This window comes from Augochlora pura, chromosome 10 (genome assembly GCF_028453695.1).
Source record: "Augochlora pura isolate Apur16 chromosome 10, APUR_v2.2.1, whole genome shotgun sequence".
Classification (NCBI taxonomy): Eukaryota; Metazoa; Arthropoda; class Insecta; order Hymenoptera; family Halictidae; genus Augochlora; species Augochlora pura.
This window is the reverse complement of record NC_135781.1, coordinates 5,441,205-5,467,008: the sequence shown is the minus strand read 5'-3', so window position 1 is coordinate 5,467,008 and position 25,804 is coordinate 5,441,205. Positions and strand designations below refer to the sequence as shown.

Below are 25,804 nucleotides of genomic sequence, written 5' to 3'. Positions count from 1 at the left end.
GTTAAACAGTGTTATAAAAAGACTATAAGTAATTTAAATGCATCAAGCAGAAGGACTCACCCATGCAAGCCGAATCCAGCATCTCGAAGCCGTCCTTGCACCTGCACTCGAATGATCCCACAGTGTTAACGCACTCTTGGTCGCAGCCGTGTTGGCCGCTGCACTCGTCGACGTCTTTGCATCTGCCGCGATCAGCTCCGTCGACCTGGAACCCTTCCCTGCAGCTACAAAGGGTGACATTCTGCTCCGCTTTGCAGAGCTGCTCGCAGCCGCCGTTATTGTCCGCGCACGGATCCACGAGCCGGCAGGATTCGTTGACCAATCGATAGGCAGCAGGACAGTCGCACCGGAAAGAGCCCTGCTCGTTGACACAAACATGGGAGCACCCTCCATTGTCCTGCTCGCATTCGTCGACGTCCGCGCAGGACTTCCGGTCCTCCTTCAGCCGATACCCAGCCGGGCACTCGCAGTGATAGCTGCCATCGAGGTTCACGCAGACGTCGGAGCAGCCTCCGTTCTCCATTTCGCACTCGTCGACGTCGACACAGGTCTTACCGTCCTTATCCAAGCGGGATCCGCTGGCGCACCGACAGGCGAAGCTGCCGTCGGTATTGACGCAACTGTCGGAGCACCCTCCGTTTTCCGCGAGGCATTCGTCGACGTCCTCGCAGCTTTTCCCGGACTCGCCTAATCGCAGCCCGGCGGGACAGCTGCAGCCGACGTTCCCGGCGACGTTGACGCAGAGATGCGAGCATCCGCCGTTGTTCAGCTGGCACTGGTCGACGCAGGTCGTCGAGTCGTTGGCCAGCACGTGGCCGACCGGACAGAGGCAGACGAAAGAGCCGGGCGTGTTGTCGCATCCGTGAAGACACTTGGCAGCAGCACCTGTCTCGCACTCGTCCACGTCGACGCAGGTCTTCTCGTCCTCGGCGAGCTCGTATCCCGTCGGGCAGGAGCAGAAGTGGCCACCGATGGTGTTGGTGCAGCGATCGGAACAGTCGCCGTTCTTCTCGAGGCACTCGTCGATGTCGAGGCAGGTGGACTTGTCGGAGTGCAGGTAGTGTCCCTCGTAGCAGGTGCATACGTAGCTGCCGAGGAGGTTCAGGCAGTCGTGGCTGCAGTTGTGCTGGGTGGTCAAGCACTCGTTCAGGTCGATGCAGCTCTTCCTGTCGTCCGGCAACAGAATGTAGCCCGACGGGCACTCGCAATAGTAGGAGCCGTTCGTGTTCTTGCAGATGTGCGAGCAGCCGAGGTCCACGTCGTTCTCGAACTCCTCGCACTCGTTCACGTCCTCGCAGGTCCTTTGGTCGTCGCCGAGTTGAAACCCTAAGGGACAGGAGCACCGGTTGCTCTTGGTGGTCTCGTCGAAATGACAATGGTGCGAACAGTTGCCGTTGTTCTGTTTGCAGGCGTCCACCAGCTTGCAGGTCTTGTTGTTGTTCGCCAGATCGTAGCCGGCCGGACAAGTGCACCGGAACGAGCCCACGAGATTCTGACAGGTGTGCGAGCACCCGCTGGTCTCGTCCTCGCACTCGTTCACGTCGTCGCAGAACGCCGGCTCCAGCGGGTTCGCCACGAAGCCGTCGTTGCAGACGCACTCGAACCCGCCGGGGACGTTCACGCACTTGTGCGTGCAGTTGTCTTCGCCGGCAGCGCATTCGTCGACGTCCACGCAGGTGGCGTTATCTTCCTCGGATAGCTGAAATCCGGAGGGACATTCGCATCTGATGGATCCGTCGCTGAAGGCGCAGATATCCGAGCAGCCACCGTTGTGAACCAGACACTTGTTCTCGTAGACGCATTGCCGTTTATCGTCCGACAGGCTCATGCCTATCGGACAGGAGCAGAGCATCTCGCCGTCCTCGTAGTTGCAATCGTGCGAGCAGCCGCCGTTGTCCACGCGACAGTCGTTCCTGCCCAAACAAGTGGTGCCGTTCTCGTCTAGGATCATATCTTCCGGACAGGTGCAAGACACCTCGCCGGCGGCGTAGCTACAGAAATGGGAGCATCCGCCGTTCTCCAGGTAGCACTTGTTCTCGTCGGCACAAGTGGCGTTGTCCTCGATCAGCAGCATGCCCGGCGGACAGAAGCAGGCCACGGTGCCGTTCTCGTAATGGCACAAATGGGAGCACCCGCCGTTGTCGATCAGACACTCGTCGATCTCCACGCACGTCTTCCCGTCGTCCTCCAGCAGCTTGTAATTATCGGGGCAGGCGCACTCGACGCCGCCCTCGATGTTCGCGCAGAGATGCGAGCATCCGCCGTTGTCCTCGATGCACTCGTTCACGTCTTCGCAGGTCTTCCGATCCGCCGCCAGCCGATAGCCGAGCGGACACTCGCAGCGGAAACTGCCGGCCGTGTTTACGCAAGAATGGGAGCAACCGTTGTTCGATCCACCGCCGCCCTCTCCGTCCTCGTCGGCCGCCTCCTCGCACTCGTCCTTGTCTTCGCAAGTTCCGCCGTCCGAGGACAAGGCGTATCCCGGCGGACAATCGCACCGGAACCCGTCCGGCCCGCTGACACACTCGTGGGAGCAATTGTGCGCTGCCGCGCAAAAATCAATTTCCTCGCACGTCCGGCCGTCGGAGATTAACGCCATGCCGGCAGGACACTCGCATTTGTAACCGCCCGGGACGTTCGAGCAGCCGTGGCTGCAGTTGTGCGGCTGATCGCAGCGGCGTACGTCCGAGCAGACTCTGTTGTCCCGGCCGAGGACTAGGTCCTCCGGACAGAGACACCTGTAGCCGCCCTCGAAGTTGTCGCAACCGTGGGAACAACCGTGGCCGGCCTGCTCGCATTCGTCAACGTCCCGACACGTCTTCCCGTCCACGGCCAACTCGTAACCCTCCGGACACTTGCAGCGGAAGCTGCCCTCGGTGTTCGCGCAGATGTCCGAGCAGTCGCCGTTCTCGTTCAGACACTCGTCGACGTCCTCGCAGGTCTCCCGGTCGTCCGTCAGCCGGTAGCCCGGGAGGCATTCGCAGTGGTAGGACCCGTTGGTGTTCACGCAGACGTGGCTGCAAGTGTGCAGCCCTTCGGTGCATCTGTCCACCTGCTCGCACGTCCTCTCGTCGTCTCCCAGCTGAAACCCTTCCGGACACCCGCAGCGGATTTCGTCCTCGTTCCGCTCGTAGGTGTGCGAGCAGTTCAGCTCGGTAACTGGCTCGCAGTTCCGCAAGTCTTCGAGCAGACTCCAGCCTGGCGGACAACTGCAGTTGTAGCTGCCGACAACGTTCACGCACTCGTGCGAACAGTCGTGCTCGTACTCGTCGTCCTGACACTCGTCTATGTCCTTGCAGGCACCATCATCCTGCGAGAACAGGTGTCCTGCAGGGCAGGAGCAGTCGTAGCCTCCCTCGGTGTTCACGCAGCCGTTCGGACAGCCGTGGGTCTCCGCTGCGCACTCGTCGATGTCGATGCAAGTGCTGTTGTCCTTGTCCAGCTGGTATCCTTCTAGACAGTGGCAGGAGTACGATCCTTCGCTGTTCCTGCAGAATACCTGGCACCTGTCCGGCTCCTCGCACTCGTTGACGTCCTCGCAAGTCGATCCGTCGCGACCCAGCCTGTATCCTGTGGGACACTCGCACCGATGCCTCGAACCGTTCACCACGCACAGGTGGGAACAGTTCGCGGTGGAGCAAAGGTCGATCGTGCACGTGATCATGTCATCGGTCAGCGTCCATCCCGGAGGACAGGCGCAACGGTAGGAGCCGTACTCGTTGTGGCAAATGTGCGAGCACTCGTGGTCCCCCAGCAGACACTCGTCGACGTCCTGACAATCGCCGTCCTCGTCCTGGCGGAGTCCCGCGGCGCATGCAGCATCGTGACACGTCAAACCGTCCTGCAACAGCGTCAAACCCTCTGGGCAAACGCACTTGTAGCTCCCGATCGTGTTTACGCACTCGTGCGAGCAATCGTGCTCGTCTTCGACGCACTCGTCGAAGTCCTGGCATGTTTTGCCGTCTTCTAGCAAGACATAGCCGTCGGGGCAGTTGCATTTGAAGGTGTCGTTTATCCTCTCGCAAATGTGGGAGCAGTTGGCGAAGCTGCAGTAATCGATCGGCTTGCAGGACCTCTTATCGTTCGACAAGGATGTTCCTATTGGACACGCGCATTCGTAGGACCCCGGCAGGTTCACGCACTCGTGCGAGCATCGATGAGACCCTTCCAGACACTCGTTGACGTCCAGGCAAGCCTTCGTGTCGTTTCCAAGTGCGAACCCTGTGGGGCAGGTGCACCTGTAGCTGCCCTGCTCGTTGACGCACTCGTGCGAGCATCGATGGTCACCTTCTAGACACTCGTCGACGTCCTGGCAAGCTTTCGAGTCGTTCCCTAAAGCGAAACCTGCGGGACAGGCACATCTGTAGTGTCCCTGTTCGTTGACGCACTCGTGCGAGCAACCGTGTTCATCGGTGGAGCACTCGTCCAAGTCGTCGCAGATGTAACCGTCTCCCGAGTGCTGATAGCCATCCGGGCAGGAACAGTTGTAGCCGCCGGGAGTGTTGTAGCAGACGTGAGAGCACTTGTGCCGGTCGGTCGAGCACTCGTCCACGTCGGAGCAGGTTCTCCCGTCGGCGTTCAGCGCGTATCCAAGACGACAAGAGCAGGTGTAGCTGCCGTGAACGTTCGTGCACTCGTGCTCGCATCCGTGAACGTTTCGCGCGCATTCGTCGATATCGGCGCAGTCGAGCTTGCCGCGGTCCCCGGCCTCGAGACCGGTCGGGCAAGTGCACTCGAAGCTCCCGTCTAAATTGACACAGGAATGGGGGCACAAGCCCAGCGCGCACTCGTCTACGTCCGAGCAGGTGACTCCGTCCTCCAGCAGCTGATATCCCAGAGGACAGATGCACCTCGGCCCCGTCTTTGATTCCTGACACCCGTGAGAGCAAGGCGTTATCAGTGTCTCGCATGTTCCCGTTTCAACGCAGCCGACGTTATCCTCTTTCAAGCTGTATCCCCGGGGACAGCCGCACCGGTACGAGCCCGCCGTGTTGTTACAGTGGTGGGAGCACGGCGGCGGCGGCGTTTTCTTACACTCATCAACGTCCTCGCAGGTCACCCCGTCCTCTTGCAGCTCGAATCCGGGCCGGCACGCGCAATAATAACCGCCGGGCTCGTTTATGCACTCCTGCTGGCAGCCGTGGGGCTCGCCCTCGTCACCCTCCACGCACTCGTCGATATCTGCAACCGCGTCAAACGGAAACAAGCCCCGATGAAAAGATAACACCGCCGACGGAATTTGCTGTTTTACTAGCACCTAACTAATTTTCTTCGCCCTCCCTCCCGTCCGGGTTAAGTCGAGCAAGTCTGACAAGAATTCTTGTTTGCCGACGAGGGTCGGTTAGGAGCTAACACAGATTTCGGCGCGGTTTTTACTACGCCGGCGTTACGGTGCCGGTTCGATAACTTTTCAAAATTGTGATTGGAGATGGAAGTGGAAAATTGTAGCAATTTACGGGGCCGATTTGCGAAACGGTGTAACTTTTTTAAAACTGGATTCGGTGACTTGAATATTTTTAGGCGGTAAAATGCATCGTTTAACTTTCGCGTTACTTAGAAATTTCTCAATGTTTTTATCCGCGCTTGCAATGAAAATTTAAAAAATGATCTTCGGATTTTGGTGATATTATGTGGTGAAAATTTCAAATGACAAGAAGATTTAAAAAAAAATATATTATAGTCATTTTCTAGTAGAATAGTGTCCCTATAATTTATAAAAAGACATTTATTCCGATTTTAAAAAGATTATACCATTTTTCAAGTGTATATACTACGACAAAAATCGCATAATATAGGAGCAAGTCTGAAGGTATAAAGATTTTTCATACCAATACAGTCGCCATTTTGATCCTTCTTATGGCCCTCCTCGCACTTCCCGAACTCTGGAATTTCGGTGACGCCTTCCTCGTCGTAATCGTCGTCGTCGTCGTCGTCGTCGTCCTCGTCGTCGTCTTCGGCATCATAGTCTTCGTCTTGGAGGACTTTCGTCAACTTTTGAGGCTTGCCGACGCATTTATACGAGCCGACGGTATTTTCGCACTCGGTGTTGTTCGTGCAAACCTTCGACGCGTTCTCGCACTCGTTCACGTCTGATGGAAAACAGATTTCAGGTGCCAGAATCATAGCGTGCAGAGAACATTTTAATAGCAATTGTTTCGTTCCATGAAGAATCGAACGGCGAACAAATTATTTTATTTTCGATATTGGAAAGTGAATCGCTTTAACACTTTACCGACCGGTCTTTCAACGTTTCTGTTATAGGCTAATTAAATCTTATGATATTTTTATGTTTTCATAATATCAGCATCTGTATATTTTATATATTTTATATCTATATATTTTATTTATTTTATTTTGATTTCGTTTATCTCATTAAGGCCGGTTGGTAAAGTTAAAGAATATAAGTTCATTTGATATCGTTGCATTTAAGCAGTGACCATAAATGCGAATAAAAATAAATAAATGAAAATGCCTCGCGGCATTTAATGTAACATATTATCATGATCTCACCTTTATGTCTGCCGACGCGAGAGAATTTGGGCAAGCACGAAATTGCAAAGACATCGTGAAATAACGTTCGAGAGGAAATAAATGTTTCGTATAACGCGATACTGACCCAGATTAATAATCCGCAGCTGAACACGCGTCCGGGACGCGATACCAACGGAGAACTATCGCGTTTAATTTCTGTAACTCAAGTTCAAAGAACGGGCGGATGGGCTTTTAACATTTCCACCCGCTTGGAAACGCTCCAGCGAGCGCGTTCCCCGGCGCCGGGCGAAAAAAAAAGTAACTCGATACGCGCGCAGAAACGAAAAGACGTTTTTACGCGTATCAAGATAACCGGTTCGAGTTTTCAACATTTTTCTAACAGCGCGCGGCGAAATAAGCGAACGTTTTACGAGCCGCTGAAAAATCTGTATTTACCCCGTTCGCGATTAAACCGCGTCCACTTGGTTCGCTGATAAACAACGAGCGGGCGATACTCGTCGCGACGATGATAACGGGGGAAATGAATTTTTGTAATTTCGTTCCGAAACTTGTGGCGGCGGCGAGCGCGGCCGCAGGAATAAGTTGCTCGTGGCCTTGATTGCTTTAAGAGCTGCACAACGTTTCCTCTTAATTACGTATGCAATTACGGGCGGAAGAGATAACAGATAAAGAAGTTACACGCACCCGCTAACGATAAAAGTAGAGAATCATGTTTCGGAATTTATTTTTATCACGTACGAAACCGCGTTTCGCGATGCGGCTGCTTTCGCGATTTTTTCCGCGGAACAATTTTAAAGCGTTCGTTAAACGTCGCCCGATGCGATATTTTAGACAATTTTTATTTCTCGCTGTTGCGACGGCTATGCTTTCGATAATCGTTTAAAACACTTCGGTGTACCAATTGCGTTTAACTATATTTTAACGAGCTCATAGTAACGCAGTATCTTCAAACAAAAATGTTGTTTAAATGTTTGTTATTTTACCATTTGTTGCACTTATAAATTTAGAATTTAGAATTTAAGAAAGAAAATTTATTTAAAATAAATATGAATTTAAAAGAAAATTTAGAATTTAGAATTTATTCAAAGCAATTTTCTCAATAGTAATTATAAATAACAAAAAAAGAAAAATGTGTCAAATATTGACAGTTTTTAATCATAAATTCTGTATATGAATATTTATAATATTCATATTAAAAATTGATTCTACTTAAACGAATGTACAAAATTAATCTCCAATAGAATCATTTGCATTCTGTCTAAAAAATATAAAATTATTCAAGTTAAAATCTCAACGCTCTAATTATAAAAGTTCGCTTTTAATTAAATTACAACTAAAAAAGTCTGCATCGAAATAATAATTATTATTACCCTGAAATAATAATGAAGGTAATAAATCAAAATAATCGAACGGATTATTATCGAATTGTTTTCGTATTGATCGGAACAGTTTATGGCCGACGTGAGAAATGATGATCTCTGACGGCTGTCGTTACCTTGGCACGTTTTCCAATCGTCTTTCAGATAGAAGCCGTCGGGACAGAGGCAGAACACGGTCCCAGGTGTGTTCAGGCATACATGAGAACATCCCCCGTTGTTCGCGGCGCATTCGTCAATATCCTCGCAGGTGTGATTATCCGCCGCCAATTTGTGACCGGGAATGTCGGCGCAGCTACACCCGTAGCTCCCCTCAAGATTGATACAAGTGCCTTGGCACGGGCCGTGCCCATTATTTAGGAGGCACTCGTTAACGTCTGAACGGAAACAACCAAGTAACCTTGTTATTTGTTTTAGAAATAGGGGGGGGGGGGGGGTCCCCCCCCCCCCCCCCCGCAGAATCGTTCGATTCATTCTTCGTTTAATTCTTCGAATACTATCGAGAATTGATCGCGCGTACACCCTTCACACCCTCCCCCGTTAAATTGAACTGTTGAGAATACCTATTGTTCGATACTAATTTTCCCCGGGGCCATTTATACAGGGACGTGGAGAAAATTAACGTTTCGATTCCCCGGGTAACATCCCTTCTTCCTCAAACGACGGCCTTTAATTAATGTCACTCGATCTTCGATCCCCGTCGAGCGAAATTACGAACGGTACGAATTAACACGGCACTTCTAACGGTATTTTGCGCTAATTGTCGAATTAATTTTGCGACTGCTGTAGCGGTATTCGAAATGCGATTGCACTGAAAAGGTGGGAATTAATATCTATTAAAAATTATTAAAAGGCGTAGTTTAACCCCATTGGTAAAAATAGTGTCGAATAAAATATTTAGAATTATTTAAATTATTTAAATTATTTCGAAGACTTTAGTTTCAGTGACTAAAGTTATATTTTTGACACGACAAAAAAATAAAAGAGCAGAAAAATATCTTAAAAAATATGCTGCAGGATTAACAAAATTATACATAATCCTAAGCTTGCCTAATTATATTTTTAAGAAAAAGTTCAGCTACTATAGTGTTAAATAATATTCGTTAATCTTAAATTTCCTATAATTTTTGTCCTCAAGAAATATGTCCGCAAAAAGATTTATTTGCCGGGATTGTGGATGTTTAAAGTACGCGTCGATATTGATTTTATAATTAGTAGGAATTAATCGAGTTAGCAAGTCTTCGCGACACGAGCTGCAATCAACTGATGCGTATTAATTAATTTTCTTTCGTAAATCCATTTGTTGGGGGGCCGGATAATAACAATAGGAATTGCTCGATCGATCGTTTAGTCGCGAAACGCTTGTTTTAATTAGCGAATTAGCGCCCTCGAGCCATTTATAGATGGCAGCCGTCACCTAACGCACGCGACTGAGTTCTAGTTACAATAATTGCGACGGCTGCAATTAAACTTGTAACCGGCGTTCGCGGGAAAATAAGTCGAACCTAACTTGATTTCGAATCTTCATGCGAAACAGAGTGTCTCATTTCATTTATAGGAAACATAATTTCGATAGAAACGTCTCTTCTGTATTAATAATTTTAATGTTTTAGAAATAATGTAAAACAATCTTTGTGCTAATGTACATTTAGTACAAATACATCATTATTGTTATATTTATACGATATTATTATCTTCACCTTTTTTCTAGTTAAAGTAGCATTAAAATAAATTATTTAATCAATATTTAAAATTCTTGCGAGCTATACAGTGCGTCCCAGAATTATTTATACTTCCGTGAAATGAGAGGTTCCTGAGGTGATTTGAAGAAACTTTTTCCTCAGTGAAAATAAAATCCGCGGTTTTGTTTACGAGTTATTAATGAAAAACAGTGACCAATGAGAGGCGTGATCAGCTGGCGCGAGTCGGCTGAGTCAATGAGCGTAACTGGTCTCCCTCCACTCGGTGGCGCGGCCGCATTGCGCCAGCCGGACTCGCCTCTCATTGGTCAACGTTTCTCGTCAATAACTCGCAAACAAAGCCACGAATTGCATTTTCGCTGAGGAAAAAGTTTCTTCAAATGATCTCAGGAATCCTGCATTTCCCGGAAGTATAATTTCAATAATTTTAAGACAGCCTATGTAAATATAAATAAGCTCGGTCTGGGCATAGCGTGCCTAAATTAGAACAAAGTACAAATTAGTTAACTTATCTATAGGTTACGTCACCAAATACGTAACACGAAAACCTCACTGAATTTTATTAAACAATTACTTGACATAACCTAGACGTTTAACAATCCTGTACGATATAAATAAAATCTGCAAATCTAAAATTTGCTAGTAGGAAATATATGAAGCGTAAATCACGTGTTGTAGGTAATTTTCAAACTGCACTGTCTACGCAGATATTATTTATTTTAAAGGCCCCGCCTGTTTAACGCAATAGCTCGTCGCTTGAAACTGACGCAAATGAAATCTATTCGAAAGCATTGTTACTTCTAGTTAGCGAAGAATGGCATCTGTTTTAAATTGAAAGCACGCTTCTTCGTGCGTCTCCGGAATACCCGTTCCATTAATCAAGCATTGATTCAACTGTTAGTTTTACAATCGGCGTTTCCGTGAAATCAATAAGCAACCGTCCTACAATGAGGTGCACTCTCGCTAATTCGAATCTTGCCGGAGTCGGACTACCTCATTGGCTCGCAGACAGAGCTACCGTGAAAGCAGCATCTTAATTCTTTTATAAAGCTGACTCGATTTTACGTCTTCGTATAATTTTATATAAATACAGGTTCGAATTTTATTATAAATTAATACGTACGGTTATATAAGTAATATAATACAAATTTTAATACGTAACTAAATACGTAAATTTAAATACGTAACCAAATACGTAAAATTTAATTTTATCATAAATTCATTTAACTTCAGTTAATTTCTATAATTTCATTCACAAATCTGAAATTAATATATAAATTTGATTTTATGTCTTCGCGCAATTTTATATAAATTCATATTTCACTGAAAGTAGAAACATTATTTATTCTTGTAAATAACCTGTCAGTTCCATCGAAATCTTTCAATCTCGTTGTTTATCGAATCATTTTTGTCGTTATAAATTCGAGTCCTTGTTCGCGGCATGTTTATGCTACGGCCCTTAGGCGGCATAGATTATTTCCGCGGCACAGTTTCCAGTCGGGAGGGGTCGAATCGAACAATTGTTTTCAAGCTTTTTAGTTTGCGTTACTTTTCGACGCGACACAATTCGAACCGGAAAAATAAATATCCGACCGAGACGCGAAACGCTAAAACGGAATTCGAAACGTAACGGGTTTACTTTTCCCGACAAGTGTTTTTAATGATTTCATAACCGGATGGAAAATTTCATACGTACGGAATTCGCGCATGATTGTGCTTGTTTGTTTGTTTGTTTGTTTGTTGAAACGCCGCGTTCCGAATGTTTTTCTGCAATGAAATTCCCAGGTATTTACTTGAAGGGAACCGCACCGTACCATAAACACGGCCAGATTCGCCGACCACATCAGGCGATTCGGTAACCGTGGATTATTTGCAACACTTGCCACACGGTTACGTTGAATCGCAGATGCTGCTGCTGCCGCTGCCGCTGCTGCAGACCTGTTCCGGTTTGGTCACTCAACCGTGAAGAAGTTAATTTCCCCTAAAGCTCTCGCGCAGAAATGTCTTAAAATCTGATTAACGCGTTTCGAGTTAACGATCAATTAGCAAAGGTATGTACCGGGCGGTTCGTTTCCCTGAGCCGTACGGAATTAGCCGATGGCTAAGGATGACCACGTGTAAACGTTTAAGTAAGAAGTTAACCCGACAAAGATAATATAATAATATAAAAATATTATTTATTAGAACATATATATTATGTATTTAGAAAAATGATATTTTTATAATATTTTTTACAAAGGATCAAGTTATGTAAAACTTGATTTTTTTACTTTTATCTTTCAGTAAGAAAAAAGATTTGTTTGTAAAAGATGATAGGACTGCATAATACATGGAGAATTTTCTTCAATATTGCAGCTTGGAAACTTCATTTTTGTCTGAGTTATTTTGATTTTAACATCAATTAATTGTATATACATATATTAACTGTATATATGGTGTAGCAAAAATGTTTAACGATTCGGAAATGAAAGACTCTTCGGGCCATTTGAAGCAACTTTTTGCTTTACAAAATTTTTCTCCGAAGCATCGTTAACGAGTAATTAACGAAAAACATTGACCAATGAGAAGCGAGCTCTTCTGACGCGAGGCAGCCGAGCCAATAAACAGACCTGGGCGTTGTCAACTAGTTGGCTTAGCCGCCTCGCGCCAAAAAGGCATATCTCGCATTGGTCAGCGTTTTTCGTTAATAACTCGTAAACAAAGCCACAGATTGCATTCTTGTTAAGGAAAAAATTGTTGCAAATGATTTCAGAAAACCGTTTCTTATATTGCAAATAACTTTTGTAATACCCTGTATATTAACACGTGAAATAAGATATGCATGTTAGATATGGAAATATTTTATCAGATTTACTGACTTTGGTATATACAATGTAAATGCATAAAAATTATTCCAGATGCACATTTCAAAGATCAAAATACTTTCATAGAATATATATATATTTCAGATCGAGTTTTCAGAAATTTGTCATCTGTGATAACGAAAGTTCGTTTAATTGGAACCGCGAGTCGTGCATGTTGCACGGTTTGACTTCGGTCTCGGGGAACTTAAAAAACTTCTGACAAGATGGCGATGTCTCGCGGCGACCCAAGTAAAACAGACGCTGGCGGTTTAAGGCGGAAAATATCGTGCCGATAAAACGGAAATTGGAACAGGTACGTTTATCTTTCGGAAACCGATGGTCGTGTTGTTTGTTCGAAACTTTGTAACACGAATGTATCCAAAATCCGCACCTCGGCTGTAATGAATAGACTGCGGATTTTATGCGTTTATGGCAAAAATTATGTTAAATGTAGGATCATAGAATTATAGAATTATAGAATCATAGAATTATAGAATCGTTGAATCAAAGAATCATTGAATCAAAGAATCATTGAATCAAAGAATCATTAAATCAAAGAATCATCGAATCATCGAATCCTTGAATCATCGAATCCTTGAATCATCGAATCATCGAATCATCGAATCATCGAATCATCGAATCATCGAATCATCGAATTATAGAATCATAGAATCATCTAATCATCGAATTATCGAATCCTTGAATCATCGAATCATCGAATATAGAATATAAAACAAATTTTTTTTTATAACAAAAACTTATAGGTATCATTTAGAACAATAGACGAATTCTGATAACCGAGCAGCACTGTTAAAATGATTTAAGGAAGCATCGAATGTTTGTTTCTGCAGTCTATAACCATGGTGTTTGAGTTACTATTATATTTGCGATATTGATGCGAAGTTTACTGAATCCAGTACCCACCGTGACACGATTTATTGTCGGCTCCCAATTGGAAGCCAGAGTGACACTCGCAATGGAAAGTTCCGGGCTCGTTCTGACAAATTTGCGAACACCCGGCTGTCCCGTCAGCACATTCGTCGATATCTGGAAAAACAATAGCAACATTAGCCGGGTCAGAAGTTGCGCGCTGAAGTTGCAATTTCTAAATAAAAAATCGTACAGAAATCTTTTATCTCACAAATTATTCAACTTTTACGGTCCATTGATCTAACAATCATACGACAAAAAATTAAACAATTTTTAATTACAATATTATTGGAGTCAAATCGATCGACGTTGCTTATTCTTAATTAACAAATCTTGAGTTTTTATTGTATTATCATTAGAACGTGGATTCTATGAATTTATATTAATAATGGTTAATTGTAATTTGAAACATTAAAAATATTAAAAGAATTTCAGAACATTTGTTTACTGTAATTATTAAAGAAAGAAAGAAATTTTTATTCGTTTAATCTTCGTTGCAGCGCGTTATAGTTGTCTCATTAATCTCTAAAATGGCCGAGTGATCGTAAAATGGCTGTGACGGTTAAAAAATATTTCCTTCGGCGGATTCCCGTATTTTTATGAAAAATTGTTTATCCGGCACTTTGCCGGGCATTATCGGATTGAGTGGGTACTTCCGAGACAGAAATTATCTGTGAAAAGCGTCGGAACGGATTTGAATTTGAACAGGGTGAGAAAATATCTGTCGGCACCATGTGCACGCTGTCTTGCGACCATCGCTCGCCTGTCTCGACGCGTCGGTGCTATAGCTACTTGTAATCGACATCGATAGGTACTTTCCACTTTTATAAAGTGACGATAACGTGAATGGGACGCATATATATATATAAAAAGGAATGAATAGATCAAAAGCGAAGCCGTGGATAGCGTCACTAGTCGTATAATGATTAGTTCGTTCAATTACGATCAACTGGAAAAATTGATGTTATGGTGCTTAATAATAATTCCGGATAATTTTTAAAAAATTGATACATATTTCATATCTTAATAAAAAAATTAGGACTCCTTATTTAGACTTAATAGCAATTGAAAAAATAAATTAATCATTCGTCCGAGATTATAGATTACTTATAGATATATATATATATATATATAGATTTACAGATTAATTTATAGATTAACAATTATCAAATATAACTACTTATTTATTTCTGGTTACAATTAATTAATTAATATAATATTTAGGATTATTATGATTATTTTTCAAAATCGATTGCAGAAGTAATAATGGATTACAGAAATAATCGCAAAACAATCGATCACGAGAGCAGTAAAAGAATAATCGCCGACTCTGTTAAAAACACAGAAACTGGTTTAGACACAGTTATCGCATCGGTGATATCAACGAGGGATTACGTATCCATCCACGCATTTATCTTGTCATAGCGCGTGTATCACTTTCGAACGATCCGGCGTCACAGTGCCGAACCTGCGCCGGTTCATTGCGAAAACACGCGATAATTAGCTGGTAATATTTACGGGGCCGGTGGTCGATACTTTTACCATGAATACGTAACGCACAGACGACGGTGCCGCGAGGTTATAAATTACGGGTTTGCAGATTAGTGTCGCGGCATAGATTCCGCCACGGAATCGAGAAAGCTTGTTTCTATGGCCGAGGGCGACGGCGCGGTTGCACTTGAAACACACTTTGACAGCAGCCTCTCGCATTGCGGTCGTTTTCACGGAGACGGCGACGCCGATTAGCATACAATGCTAAACGACACCTACACTCTGTTCCATCCAGCCGTCTACCTGCGCCGCGGGGCGTTCGAATGACACGTTACTAGCTGTTAAGTTGACTAATCGATCCCGATGCAGTATCTGATTTAACCGCGCCCGATGCGAGCGGAACGAAAGCGTCGGGTACGCGATCCACGGATCCACCTGATCCTTGTTACTTTTGAGTGCGATGGCTTTTGGTCACGGATTTTATTTTATTATAAGTTTGTTTGTTTTAACGTGGTTGCAATAATTGCGAGGTTATCGTCAACAACGTGGTTTACAATTTACACCCCCTTTAAATTTGAAGCCAGGTTTATCGCGTTAAAAATTGTCAAGTTTGAGAAAATGCAGGGAATTTGTAAAATGGTTTCCGGGGATGCTGTTTATACTCGATTACAATTTGATCCTTCCTCTTTAATTTGAAAAAAAATAAACGCGGCTACGATTATTTTTCACCAAGTTACAACCCTTTGAAATAGTCCTTGTCATGAAATCAAAAAGTTGCGATTTAAACGGTGTCCGACCATTATGCACTTGTGGCAAAAATAATATAAAATAATGGAGCTATAATAAGAACTTAGTAATATTGTTACACTATCTTCAAGTTAATAAAATTATTAAAAGAAACAATTTATTTTTATTTCACTTCTGTCTAAACGCCCCTGCAACCCTTTAAACACAAAGCCATGTTTGTCACATTCAAAATTGCTATATTTGACAAAATGCACAGACTTTGTAAAATTATTATTGAAGATACGGTCTACAGTCGAATAAAGTTTGATCCTTCTCCTTTAATTTAAGCAAAAAGAAATATAATTACGATTTTTTCTCTCAAAGTTACTGCGCCTTAAAATAACCCTTGTCATGAAATCGGAAAGTTTTAATTTTAAGGGTGTCTAATCAATCGAGCTAATTATTGCACAAAATAATTCTATATTTCATATAAAATAATTTTAAGATAATTTCATTATTATGCGTTGTATTATACATTGTATTATATTTTGCATTAATAATACATTGTTTTATACTTCGTATTATACTTTATAATTAATATAAAATTATATATATGAATGATATGAAATGATACATTGTATTGTACATTGCATTATACTTTGTATTAATGATACATTGTATTACACATTGTACTAATGATACATTGTATTACACATTGTATTAATGATAATAATCGATCTCTGAGAGCAAGCGCTAGAACAGAAGTCGCGGTACGCGGCAAAGCGCAACAGTATCGCAGAGAGGCGGGTGTACATCGTAAATTATCCGGAACAGATTTAGCCGGTGATTTCGCTTGTGAAACACGGATTCTCACCTTGCACGACGACGCGCGACGGTCGCGCTGCTCGAAGGAATTCGCGCGATCCGGGGAAAATATTACGACTCTCGAAATCTCCGTTCGGAAGCCGCCCGCCGCTCGTTTTTCTCGCCGGTTGAACCTCCGATTTTAGATCTCGCGCTATTCAGATTTCAGCGAGCTCCACGGCAAAAGCCGCGCAAGACGTGCATTCCCGGGTCAGAAAATTGTAAGCCTGCCTGACGCGACCTTTATCCGCTCGCGGGATAAGCATAAACCTACGCGGTATCTCAATTTCGGATCGCCGCGTCTCCGCAAATCCGACGATTTAACGGAAACATCGCGAAGGGACTCGTTCGCGGCAACGATCTTCGCGTTATCAATTATATTTTATTATTGACGCCTTATTTATTATAATATCATTTTTTTTTTTTTTTCTTAGAGGTTTTACGTCGCATCAGCTGCAAGGCTATTAACGACCTTCTATTTAAATAGACCTTAATATATATTGTCTTGGGTACATTTTTTAACTAAATAATCTCGTGGTTTTTTTATTGAGCTTCTCCTTAAGTTCATCATCGGCAGGTCTTAGACGTCGCCAGATCTTTTCATAGAATACTTTATGGCCCATATAACACTTTAAATCATATCTTGATTATTAATCTTCAATACAAATAATTTTTAATATTTCTTTGATTTTTTTTTTTTCATTTCAGATTTTACCTTATTATGCACTTTGTGTCATTGTCTGATCTCTCACATTGAGTTTCCAGGGCTCGTACACGTTAATTAATAAATAGTAATAATAATCGAAATTTCCAGAATTTACAAAGATCTTTCTTTCTTTAATTGTTTTATTCAGCAGAAAATAATGAGGCTGTGCTTTTCAATTTTCGAAATGTATTTAGAGTTTTGTATTTGATCTACTCGAGCACGTTCTGTTCGCAAGTGGTTAGTACACAAATTGATTTAACATTTTCAACGAAATTAAATGAATCAAATGTCGTTCTTTTAGTTTATACATTTTTTAAAATACAAAATCGAACACAAAATCGAAAATATTTGAAAACGTCGTGCGTACAATATTCTGATAAGAAATATACAGTTCATATAATAAAATGTTAAAACAAGACATTGTTAATAAAATGAGCAACGTTGATATTCCAAAAATAACACCAACGCTATTGTTTAAATTATCGTTTCACACTCGGATGAAAAAGTTCAAATTACAATTTTCTTCTTTCTTTTACCGAATCAAGTAATTACAATTAATAAATAAATCAGTCTAATATTAAAAGAAAAATTCAGATCATCTTCTTCGATTTGTAGAATATTATTCTAATTACAATATATTTAAAATATGTCCGAATATTAATGCGGGTCACCGTGAATCGGGATCATACCGCGGCCAGCTGAATTTACAGAAAATCCAAGATACGGTCGCGTACGCGCGTCACAGAGGACCGGGACACACGTAGGTTACGGGCATCGGTCGCTGCCCCGCCGCCCGTCCGACCGATTTGTTTATATTAATTTCATATTTATTAAATGCGCGATCGGTCGGCGGAAGTTTGACACTCGGTGACAGAACAACGGCCGTGAGTGGGAACAAATTCAATATGTATTCATGAAGCTAAGCCAATTCCAATACAAAAGCTTTCGCTTCATGGGATTCGATTACCACTGATAACGGATGATAATGCATATTGTGCCGCGGCGACTCGTAATTTCGTAAACTTAGATCACGATGAATTTCTTAATGGAGAGTCGCGAACTACCGTTGAACTTTCGAGCACGGGCCGCGGCGCCTTGTCAGTCGAGCGTAGGCTTTCGTTCGTATGCCATCCGACAGATTTGGATCATCCAGAAGGAACGACAGTGTCTTGGTAGATTCGTCTAATTATGGTGTCAATTTTTCAAGAGATAATGTTTCCTTTCTCTTCGAATTTTGTTATTAAAACCGCGAAATTCTTATAGATTCATATCTGAGAACCGATACAAATTGTTATTATTGTTTAAACGATTTGAACGGATCTAAATGCAATTGGAAATTATTAGAACGTGGATCTTTGTATGAATAAAAAATTATATGAATTAATTGCGAGGTATAGAAATTATATAGCTATTTACAGGCTTCGCATACATAATTAATATTTCTACAAAATATGATCACCTTAAACCTAAAAATTGAATTAAATTGTATGCACAACGATATATATAAATTTAATTTGTAACAGGATAATATGATTCGTGAAAAGATAAATAATATTGCAAAAAAATGAACATGATCTCTAATTAAATTAAATTTCAAAACCTGTATTTCGTTTCTTAATAATTTCAATAAGCTACGAGCAACGCAATAAGAATTTCAAATCGATTAAATTTGACAAAGTGTACAGTTAATTTGCAATCGATTCGCAGTCAATTTACAGCGTGTTCACGGTGAATTTACAGTGAATTCACGGTCGGATTTCGCAAAGTCCACAGTCTGGTAATCACTTAATTACTAATTACCTGTGCAGGAATATCCTTTGGCGTGAAATCCATCGAAGCACGTGCACTTCACACCTGTCTCAGTGTTTTCGCAAATGTGCTCGCAGCCCGCCCTGTCCTCGCTGCAACGTTTCACGTTATTGAGTGCCGGCTCTGTAACAAAAGCGCGTGATTCTTCCCATTTGACGAATTGCTGTCCAGCCGACCATCTCCGCTAGGGGGTGGATTAAAAACCGGCGCGCATTGATTACAAACCGATCTTTGCGCCGCAGCAATCAACCGCAGTCGATTTATTACGCGCGCGTTGCTTTCAACTTTAAATTACCTGAGAAGAAAAATTTTTAAATGTTAGGTCGATTCGTTATACAATTTTGAAGAATTTGAAAGAAACTTCAATCGGGCAAATTTAATGTTAAATTAATTAAGTTAATTGTTTTGGGGACAGTGACCTTTATCTTTATCAGATTTGGGCATTATTTTATTATATTATTCTATTATATTATTTTACTATATTATTCTAAAATAATTGTCCGAATAAATTATTTTTAGTCGTATATTTCATTCGAATAACAATTGTAAATTATTCTATGAATTTATTAAAGTAATTCTTTATTCGGCTGCTTCTTTTACCTCAGTAATCCTTTATTCGAATACTGCTTCATTTAAATAATTTTTTATTCGACTAAATCCTTATTTAAGTAGAATCTTATCCGAATAAATTTTTATTTAATTTAAAAGGTAAATTAGCATCGCGCAATGAGAGGAGCAACTTCCGAATTTCGCGTTAAAATTATTTAGAACGCGAAGCATAATATTATCACGGAAACATAATAATTTCAGCTTGCACGAGGATTTCCGCTGCGGTGTGGTACTAAAAATATTAAGGATCAGATTATTAATATTTTCCAGATGGAACGTATCCATTGACGCCCTAATTACGATTCTCGTTATCTGTGGGAACCGGGCAGCTGGGCTCACTATGTGAGATAATTTGCATTGCGTCGTGTAAACATCGGTGCCCGTCTAGCTTCTGCGAAAGAGTCAATAAATGCAACGTTCCCGAAAATGTAATAAATCGGTTCGCTATCTACTAAGCGTCGATAATCCTTTCCGTTTATAATATAAATCTCGCATAATGAAGAATTATGACGCAAACGTAATAGGGTGAAATTAGGATCGCGGAAGCCGGTGTCAATGAATCTTCTTTATCTGCGATTTTATGAAATGTAAGAATATATACTGCATTATTGAAAATTCTGCTTTTTTACTAGTAAAATTCGTTTGACTTTTTCGAGGGATGCTGCGAGAACGCGGTTGGCGAATACAGGGTGTCACGTATGTTTTTTTACAGTGGAGCAACCTTCTCTAAAATCAGACCGAACTGTTTAAATTTTTCTTAGATGCTAGAGAATTGGTTTACTAGATTTAATAAATATTTGCAAAAATTGTAATTGGTCGAAATGACGAAAAATGTGAAGAACTTAGACTTTTTCAGCTTTTTGTGAATAATTTTTAGCGATATTTAAACAAAAATATTTCTATATTAAAGATAATAAAAAATAGAAATATGCAAATATAGTATTTTGTTAAGTTTTCGTTTAAATATTCGTAAAGACATAAAAGCCATTTGTGTCTATAATTACCTATCTGTGTTGAAAAATTCATCGTAAAAAAGAAAAATGATCTGATTAAAAACGAATCAAATTTTCTTCTTTCTTCCGTCACTCTATCCAATTACAATTTTCATAAAAATCGTGTTAAATGCCCTTCAATAAACTAGTCCCTCCAGCGTATAAAAAAAATTGGTCCAATTTCAAAGAATACATTTCACGTAAAAACACGGACGAATAGATTTTCGTTGCTCACCGTGTATACACGTAAAGGTGATACCGCGTGTTAGAAACAGAGAACCCGGACCCATTGTGTTCTTTTTCTCATTTTTTAAGACAGCATTTCCATGAACGTAGTGGTTCTATCCCGGTACTTACCTCCCTCCTTTATGCAACGCGGAAGAACGCCCAACCAAGTGCCATCGCTGCAGAAAAGCCGATCCGCCATTGAGTCCTCGAAAATGAAATCCTCTGTGCACTCGTACATTGCGACAAGGTATCGATTGTACGGAGGCAGTACATTTTTCCTCCTACAAAAATTCCCAGGAACTGTACAATTGGCCGCGGAGAATACGGCGCGCACGCGACACTTAGGTAACCCCATCCGCCTGCCCCGCGAAACATTCGCTGGTACAGTAGTACGCTAAATTTGCGCTGCGTAGAAAATTATAATAGAATCTGAGAGTAACCCTTTTTTACATTCTGATATCAGGTTCGACAGTCTTCGTTTGATATTTCTGATTCTCATTTTTATGTTGTTAATTTTGATATTCTCGATTTGATATTATTAATTCTGATATTCTTTATTTAATTTTCTCAATTTGATATTGTTAATTCTGATATTCTTGATTTGATATTCTTAACTTGATATTGTTAATTCTGATATTCTAAATTTGATATTGTTAATTCTGTATTCTAAATTTGATATTGTTAATTCTGTATTCTAAATTTGATATTGTTAATTCTGTTATTCTCAATCTGATGTTCTTAATTTGATATTGTTAATTCTGATATTCTTGATTTGATATTCTCAATTTAATATCGTTAATTCTAATGTTTCTGATTTGACGATTTCAATTTGATACTGTTAATTTCGATATTCTAGTCTTCACACTGTTAATTCTGTTATTCTTAACCTGATGTTCTCAATTTGATATTCGATATTACACTTGATGTCCTCAATTTCGATATTTTTTAATTTGATCTTGTCAATTCCAATATTCTACTTTGACATTGTCAGTTACGATATTCGTAATCTGATATTTTTAATACCGATATTCTTAATTCGACATTGTCAATTCGATATTCTTAAACCGATACTCTTAATCCGATATTCTTAACTCTACATTGTCGATTCCAATATTCTTAATCCGACACCCTTAATTCTGACCCACTCCCATCGTTGATCAATAAATCCAAGAAACGCGAGATCAGAGGAATATCGACGGGCGAGCCCGCGACTACTATACTCGGCGCGAAAACGTTTCGATTACCAATATTTAATCTTCAATCTAAACGTGTGCCCGGAATAAATACGCGTCCCGCTTTATTTTGCCAGAGTTTACGATATTGAGGCAAAGGAACCCGATACGTATTAATTACCCGCAAGGAGAGTTGCATCGCGATTCCTCTATATTCTTTTTTTCGTTTTTTATTCGCCGCTGCGAATTTAATAAAACCAATATCGCCGGGAATGCCGCGACGAGTACTCTCTCGCGCCGAGAAAATATCGGATAACATTTTCGCCCGGTTTCCGTCCGCGCGAGAACAGGATACGAACCTGGCATATTTGGCGGGATGCGCGTGCTCAATCTGAGGGGCTTTCACAAATCCCTTCTTCCGAGCTTTCATGAAGCAGCTTAGGTCCAACCTTGACATTATTGTTTCATTTAAGGGAACGGCCGCCGGGGCCGGCGCCGATTCGTACAACGTTCTCTCCGCGATTTGCTTCCGTCTCTTCTCCTTCGCTTTCCGACGTTTCTTCATCTCGCCCAGTCTTTTCCGCGCCCTCTGCCGGTCCTTCGACACCTTCTCCGGCGACGGTGTCGACGAAATTGGATCGTCGCCTTGATAGAGGTCCTTGCGGATCGGCTGGAACCTGTTGTCTGGAAGCGATACAAACAAATTACGTTGACGCGTGCTGAAATTCATGCTGCACTTTGTTCGGTGGTTATTTAGGCAGAGGAGTGAAAGAGTTATTTAGGCAGAGGAGTAAAAGGGTTATTTAGGCAGAGGAGTAAAAGGGTTATTTCGCTTGCTCTGTAGTCGCCACTTTTCTATGACGCCCGAATCCTATTTTTATTAGAAAAACGAGAAGACTCGCAAGCTAATCGACGCAAGGAGCAGGAGAAATCGCTTGCCAATACCATCTATAAACACGTCTGTTGTTTAACTTAGCCAATAATTGTCGAAAGTCTGGAATCAAAATAAATTGGAAGAGGCTGCGTGGAGCGAGACGCTGACGGGAGGCGTTGCACTCCAGTCCCCAATTTCCTGGAAGTTCGGTATTGCGTGCCCTCGGGGCTAATAGAAAAGGTAATTTCCACCAATAAAGGAAACCCTAATTCCGCGAGAGTGTTAACAAGGTTTGGTGATTTATATAGAGATTTTAAAGTCTAAACTATAGATTTATTATCGTGTTTATACACATCTGCAGTCTACATACTTGTCAAAAATATGATAATTCAAGTTAAATACAATTCTATTCAATTATAATATGAAACAGTAACGATGAAATTCTAGTGACTCGAATATTGAGTCAAGCTTGAATCCTGTGGACATTGTCACCCCGGGATAATGTCCACACTGACTAACATTAATTAATCAACAATGGCATGTTTGCTAAAAGCACATAATAGCAAGCTAAATACGACTTTATCGGCAGTCGAACAACTGTGTGAAACGAAACTTGCGACGATTGTGTTAACTCTTTGAAAAGAAAAAAAGAGTTTCCATTTATTGGACACCGCGACTGTGAAATAATATGTGCAGCGTGCAATGTCAATTAATCAACGATAAGACAGTTAAATCTATTTGCCTGTGTACCGTAACCGGTATTATCAGCGGGCGAATACACGCGACGGAATACGGAAACGTGCTCGATCAAATATTTCGCATCGCCGTTTAATGAACACGAGCACCGCTGTCCAACATTTATTTATCTTTCCGGTCGAACACGACGCATTATTCCCGCAAGTGTTCGACGGTGTCTTTCGTTTCGGGCGTAGAATAATACGTGTCAAAATTATCCGGGCACCGGCGCCCGATGATTAATCGGCCGCTACGCTCGGAACATTAATCTTGATGAGATTCGCTATTAGTAACGAGCGCCATCACTTAAACTCAACGTGCACACGGAATCCCAGACGGGCGAGCGCGCGGGATCCATCGTAATATACACACGTCGTTGCAATAATATTGTTTGTCGCGTGAGAAGAGGATCACCGGACTCCACGGCAATGCGTCGACCCGTACATCCATGAGCGTTTCTTATACAGGGTGGTCGTTTGAAAACCGTATATATAAATGTTGCTTAAGCATACTTGATTTTATTTTTTATTTGTTAGTCACTTTGGAGGTTAATTGAAGGGCGATTTTTTCATCGGATTTATCTTACAACGATATTTAATATTACGATATTATTATTATTATTTATTATTATTATATTATTGTTATAATACAGTAGAATTAACTGTTTTTAATTGTATAATTGTATTACTAATATTTATTTCTTTACTTAACTTCGCTGTTTCTGGCGGATATACTCGTCATAACACAAAACTTTGTCACTCGTGACGAGTATACTCGTCGAAAACGGTCAAATAAATAAATTAAGTGAACAAGTAAATATAACTAATAAAATTAGAAATTAAAACAGTTAATTCTGCAGTATACAATATGAGAATAATAAATAAATAAACATAGTAGCATTAAATATCGTTGCAGAATGAATCCGATTAAAAGAATATTTCGTGCAGAACTTGAATTATAAATGCAAATTTGTCTACAGCCCCTTGTTCGTTAAGCGAACGTCGGTTTCCTTGGCCGCATGAGCGACGCTGTCGTTGCGAGCTGCTTGGCCCGTGGAAGGTGTCAGCCGACAGGATCACGCATATTCCGTTTCATGTCGGAAAATGCAACGCGACCCTCTTTCGCGTCGCGTCGCAAAGTGCCCAGCCCTCACGATCCTGCGCAGTTTTCCTTTTTTTTTTTACGTTTACGGCGCAGCAGTTCCGCTCCGCGCGACAACGTAATATTTCGGTGTCCTAAAGATTACGAGAACAACAGTTTCCAGTCCGTTGAAGTTCCCCGCGAATAAAAAAAAAGAAAAAAAAAACGTTCGTCGCCCAGCGACTCGGTAGCAACGACAGTCGGATCTCATTAAACGATGTGCGGCGGCAATTAAAAGGTTAATTAAGTCCGCCCCTATAACCGTGAATCTTTATCCCGATACACGCAGATTATTCCGGATTACTCTTCGGTTAAACGGGAGGCTCGACCGGTCGGGAGCTCATTTTTCCGGTGAAAAAAATCTTCGGCGAATTAAACGGACGGGAAATATCTCCGGCGCCGCCGTTATATTTTATTGATGCTTGTTAACATTTTATTTGCACAGCTTTATTGCCGGTATATATCTCGTAACCGGGCAGCATATGCGAGAGGTTAGTATGCGAGTCTCTCGTCGCGGGAGAAAAAAATGGCAGCGAATCAGTAGTAAGATCGACGATTCCGCGCACGCGAATCATTTAGTTTCGTTTCTTTTAAATTTACGAATCAAATTTACCAGATTGTTTGGTTCACGATTGTTGTAAGAGATTTCAAAGTTGAAAGTAGATTAAAAAGTTAAATACAAATTAAAATAAAAATTGTTGTAAGATACTATTGTTGATCAGATAAGTCAAATAAAATAAAAATTACTATACAATTTTATTAGTATAAAATAATAGAGATTAGATAATATATAATAGATAGAGTTTTATATATTTATAAGTAAATTTATTCAGTTTATATTTATAATATACATATATGTATATTAATGACGCGTTCCTCGTAGCTTTCCTCGATGACTGTATATACATTGCTATATAGTAATAGCTAAAAATTTGAACGAATTTCTAGGTAAACCAATTTGCAAACAATCCTCCATCCGCGACGCTGTTCTCAATATAGATAAATGCCCGGCGAATCACAAAGGTCTAGAACACGGTATCTCATATTGGCCGACTCGCAATCAGTAAATTTCATCCCCAAGATTAATCGAGCACTACATCACCATCGATATTCCGAC

At 41.7% G+C, this 25,804-nt stretch overlaps 1 protein-coding gene across 1 annotated transcript in view; it reads right to left on the bottom strand.

Moving 5' to 3' along the window:
- Positions 1-25,804, bottom strand: part of LOC144476563 (uncharacterized) — a 131,808-nt gene that overhangs the window by 70,741 nt on the left and 35,263 nt on the right. The window contains exons 3-9 of the mRNA XM_078193661.1: positions 22,298-22,622; positions 20,896-21,047; positions 18,929-19,060; positions 13,336-13,458; positions 7,988-8,245; positions 5,829-6,089; positions 61-5,181 (exon numbers count right to left, since the gene is read on the bottom strand). Of these exons, the coding sequence (XP_078049787.1) occupies positions 61-5,181; positions 5,829-6,089; positions 7,988-8,245; positions 13,336-13,458; positions 18,929-19,060; positions 20,896-21,047; positions 22,298-22,622 (6,372 nt within the window). The remainder of the gene's footprint in view (positions 1-60; positions 5,182-5,828; positions 6,090-7,987; positions 8,246-13,335; positions 13,459-18,928; positions 19,061-20,895; positions 21,048-22,297; positions 22,623-25,804) is intronic.